Source organism: Cervus canadensis, chromosome 32, assembly GCF_019320065.1.
Source record: "Cervus canadensis isolate Bull #8, Minnesota chromosome 32, ASM1932006v1, whole genome shotgun sequence".
Taxonomy (NCBI): domain Eukaryota; kingdom Metazoa; phylum Chordata; class Mammalia; order Artiodactyla; family Cervidae; genus Cervus; species Cervus canadensis.
The window spans coordinates 20,297,929-20,302,276 of NC_057417.1; the positions used below are offsets into that span (position 1 = coordinate 20,297,929).

Genomic DNA, 4,348 nt, shown 5'->3' on the forward strand with positions numbered 1-4,348 from the left:
GGTGGTTATTGCTCAGTTGCTCAGTCGTGTCCGACTCTTTGCGACCCCATGGACTGCAGCACGCCAGGCTTCCTTGTCCTTCACAGTCTTCTGGAGTTTGTTCAAACTCATGTCCTTTAAGTTGGAGATGCCACCCAACCATTTCATCCTCTGTCACCCCCTTCTCCTCCTGCCTTCAATCTTTCCCAATGAGTCAGCTCTTCGCATCAGGTGGCCAAAGTACTGGAGCTTCAGCTTCAGCATCAGTCCTTCAATGAATATTCAGGGCTGATTTCCTTTAGGATTGACTGGCTCGATCTCCTTGCAGGCCAAGGGACTCTCAAGAGTCTTCTCCAGCACCATAGTTTGAAAGCATCAATTCTTTGGCAGTCAGCCTTCTTTATGGTCTATGGTCTCACAGCCCTACCTGATTACTGGAAAAAACATAGCTTTGCATATACGGACATTTGTCGTCTCTGCTTTTTAATATGCTATCTAGGTTTGTCATAGAAGCAAGCGTCTTTTTTTTTTTTTTTTGGAAGCGTCTTTTTATTTCATGGCTGCAGTCACCGTCCACAGTGATTTTGGAGACAGGCCTAAGCACATTTTTTAACCTGGATCCTTCCCAGAAGCCTGGCATTTTTGCTACCTGAGCCTCACCTCATAACTATTTTCCAACGGAAATTGGGGCTAAATGGTCTGAAGAAAAGGAGATACATGCTCATGAAAAACACGGAGAAGGTGGGGCAAGCAGGAGGGGGTGGGGGCAGATGGCAAGAGCGCGATTGGGGGAGGGCCCAGTGGGCGGCGCAGGGCCCCCGCAGCCACTTGGGAGCAAGTTAGAAGGGGCCACCTTGGTGGTCGGGATGGGCTCTGGGTCTCTTTCTTGGCTTCCGCGTACGTGTTCTGAGGTCTGGGGGCTGGCTATGGGGTGACACGGAGTTCGGCAGAGCTACTGCCCATTCCGGCCCCACCCCTTGCCAGGAAACGCCTCCCCGCCGCAGTGACCACATCCCCCCCGCAGGTTGCCTGGGAAACGCTCAGTAGGGGCTGGGGGATCCAGGGCACAGTTGCCCAGCAACAGGTGGTGCCCTCCCTTCCGCCCTCATGTGAGGCAACTGTCCAGCACTCTGCTCACACAGGGAAGACAGGCTCCGACGGAGAGTCAGAAGCACGGGACCCACTGCCTGAGGTGAGGAGCGCAGGAGGCCCCTGGAGGTGGGGGGCCAGACGGTCCGCCAGGAGGTGAGCAGAGACAAACAAGGGAGACGGGGTCGGGCAAGAGGTGAGGGCAAAGCCGGAGAGGCGGGGACGGGGTAGAGGTGGCAAACCCAGGGGAGCCTGCAAAGAGCAAGACCAGCTCCAAGGAGAGTTGTGAAGGCCAAGGAGCACCCAGGGTGCTGGCCGGGCCCACACACCCGGGCAGGGCTGGGATAGGTCTCACTTCCTCACCCTGCACTTCCTCTTCCAGGCAAGACCTGAGGGGGGCTGAGACGGGAGGAGAGGAGCCCTCAGGGCCCTTTGAGTTTTATCTGAGGCACCCTGGAGTCTGGGAGGAAAATACAGCTTCCAGGAAGGGCCTACCTGCAGACCCAGGTGGGCCCTGTTTCTCTGGCCATCTGGCTCCTTCCCGCCCTTTCTGGGTCTCCGGGCTCCTCTTTCTGCGTGGGTCTGTTTCTCACCCAGATATCTGGGAGCCCGGCTCCCCTCTGTCTCTCTCCTCCCCGTGTTCACACCCCTGAGGCCCCCCTCTGTCTCTCCTGGTGGTATCAACCTTGTCTCAGGCGCTTCCTCTCCTGACCGCTGTCTCCTCAGATGCCTCCAACCCCAGCGCCGCTCTCGGGGCAGACAGAGGCCTCCTCGTGGGTCCCGCTGCCCTGCGGACCCTGCATCCCCATCATGGTGGCCCTGGCCGCTCTGGCCGCCGTCTTCCTCCTGGCCACAGCCGTGTTGGCCGAACGCCTGTTTCGCCGCTCCCTCCCGCCGGACCCCAGCATCCGTGCACCCACCCTCGTGTGGCGCCCCGGAGGAGAGCTGTGGATCGAGCCCAGAGGCACGCCCCGAGAGCGCTCTGAGGACTGGTATGGCTCAGAGGTCCCCCTGCTGACGGACGGGGCCCCAGACCCGCCCGCCCAGGGGGGCACCTTGGAGGCACGAGCGACAGCCCCACCCGCTCCCTCAACCCCACGCTCCCCCCCCAGCAGCCTGGTCCCCCAGACCCCACCCAATGCCCCAACCCAGAGCACCTTCTGGGGGCCCCAGGTCTGGGAGGAGAGGCCCCAGGCCCCAGGCCTGGTGAGCTGGGCTGAGCCTGAACAGAGGCCAGAGGCCAGCGCGTATCCCGGGAGCCCTCAGGCCCGGAGGGTGCGGCCAGGAAGCCCCGATCTTGAGTGGGGCCTGCAGCCTCGGGTCACCCTGGAGCAGATCTCAGCTTTCTGGAGGCGTGAAGGCCGAAGCAGCGTGGGTTTCTGAATCCCCAGGGCCTGCCTGGAGGACTGGCCTTCCAGAGACCCTGGGGGGAGGCCCAACCTCAGAGGGATCTTAAGATCCTGAGGCTCCCAAGAGCTTGAGCTGACACCTGAGGTCTCCTTGAGGAATGCCCACCCCAGGGCATTTTACTTGTGGATTTCAGTTCCCCTGGATCTGGGCCTGGGAGGCCTGGATGTGGACAGAGCCTGTGCTTTGGCAGGAACTCAGTGGTGTCTTTGCTTAGCTGCTGGGGGCTGTGGCACAGAGAACTGGATTTGGGGCTGTCTCTGGTGACTCAGGCAGTAAAAAAATCTGCCTGTGACGTGGGAGACCCAGGTTCCATCCCTGGGTCGGGAAGAACTCCTGCGGAAGGAAATGACAACCAACTCCAGCATCCTTGCCTGGGAAATCCCATGGACAGAAAAGCCTGGCGAGCTACAGTCCATGTGGTTGCCAAGGGTTAGACACAACTGAGTGGCTAACACTGCGTCAGAAGCTGCCAAGATCACACTTTGGATTAAGAACTCAAGGCAACAGACAGGAAGGAAATAGCATCAACACAGCGGCTTCCATCTTTCTTCTGCGTGTACCTGAGATGCCAACACTGGAGTCAAGGGTCCCATAGATGCTGAAGAACAGACTGTGGTGATGACGAGTGTCAGCCACTAGCAGGAGAGACAGGAATTCAGCTTCCCAGGCCCCCATCATCCCACCAGAAAAACACATACAGAGAGGTCAAGATACAACAGAACATCTTATTAGATACAAACTGTGGCTTTGGCCCCCTGCTGGTGACAGGAGGCCCTCTCTTGCCGGCAGTGAGACCTACAGTCTAAAAAAAGCCAGCAGGCAGCAAGTCCTCTTGAGGCCATCTCATCTTAGCCCTCTGGATCTTACCCCTCCACATGGGGGGAGGCCTGATCCACGGAGATCTGAGTTTGATCCAATGCAGAAGGGACACTCTCTTGAGCAAGGCAGCTCCTAAAACCGCGTCCCTGGCCATCTTTCCTCCCAGTTCGCTAGCCAGAGCTGCCCCAAGACAGGCTTACTTATAATGTTCCACCCCACAAAAATGGAGCCCCCGTATCTGTATCAGCTGACCTCCCCTTTGGGCGTGGAGCCAGGAGTTGGGGGTGGGGTGGGGGCAGGCGAAGGAATTTCCATTCCCTGGGATCTGACTTCTCAACCTCAGTCCTGAATGTTAGGATTTCTGCCATATCAGTTGACCACCTGTACTTTACATTTTTCTTTACACATGGTTTACTGTTTGCTTAATAAATTTATTTTACAAGGAATCTGTTGTGTATCATTTCTGTAAATGGAAAACCAAGTACCACTGGCCAGAAATAGAAGGTTAAACATGGAAATAAATACAATGTAAACAAAGATATCAAGTTCTAAGTAGACTTGATTTCCTGCTGGAGGCATTGACCTAGAGATTTGCCCTTTTTTTGTTAAAAGGATCAACAGTGTTGTTGTTGAGTTGATAAATCCTGTCCGACTCTTGGCAACCCTATGGACTGTAGCCCGCCGGGCTCCTCTGCCCATGGGATTTCCCAGGTAAGAGTACTGGAAAACTCTTGCCATTTCCTTCTCCAGGGGGATCGACCCAGGGATCAATCCTGCGTTGGCAGGTGGGTCCTTTACTGCTGAGCCACCAGGAAAGCCCTGTCAGCAGTGTTAGAAAAGTGGCAGACACTCTAGCGCCATCCTGAGACCTGCCCCCAGATGACCTGCCCTGGGAGCAGCCATCCTGTGTGACTTAATGCCGGCCAGGAGTCCCTCCCCCAAGTTCATCCACACCCAGGAAATGCTGGGGCGTAGAGGCCAACACTCTGCTCTTCCTGCCAGGAGGGCCGGGGAGCCTCCCTTCTCATTGCTTGGATGTCAGAAGTTGGAG

The 4,348-nt window shown here is 56.8% G+C and overlaps 1 protein-coding gene across 3 annotated transcripts; it reads left to right on the top strand.

Moving 5' to 3' along the window:
- The first annotated feature begins 811 nt into the window (after positions 1-811).
- C32H16orf54 (chromosome 32 C16orf54 homolog) lies at positions 812-3,743 on the top strand. 3 transcript variants are annotated; one of them, XM_043456432.1, is made up of 3 exons: positions 812-1,171; positions 1,451-1,575; positions 1,795-3,743. In XM_043456432.1, exon 3 carries the CDS (start codon positions 1,795-1,797, stop codon positions 2,449-2,451), a length of 657 nt encoding a protein of 218 aa, XP_043312367.1. In that variant the 5' UTR covers positions 812-1,171; positions 1,451-1,575; the 3' UTR covers positions 2,452-3,743. The 3 variants fall into 3 exon arrangements, with proteins under 3 accessions (XP_043312367.1, XP_043312369.1, XP_043312366.1); XM_043456434.1 differs by lacking the exon at positions 1,451-1,575 and having other exon boundaries at positions 812-1,224; XM_043456431.1 differs by lacking the exon at positions 1,451-1,575 and having other exon boundaries at positions 817-1,171.
- The last annotated feature ends 605 nt before the right edge of the window (positions 3,744-4,348 follow it).

What these genes read in the sequence shown, in the direction of transcription:
- C32H16orf54 (XM_043456434.1), top strand. Translation starts at nt 1,795, where the DNA reads ATGCCTCCAACCCCAGCGCCGCTCTCGGGGCAGACAGAGGCCTCCTCG.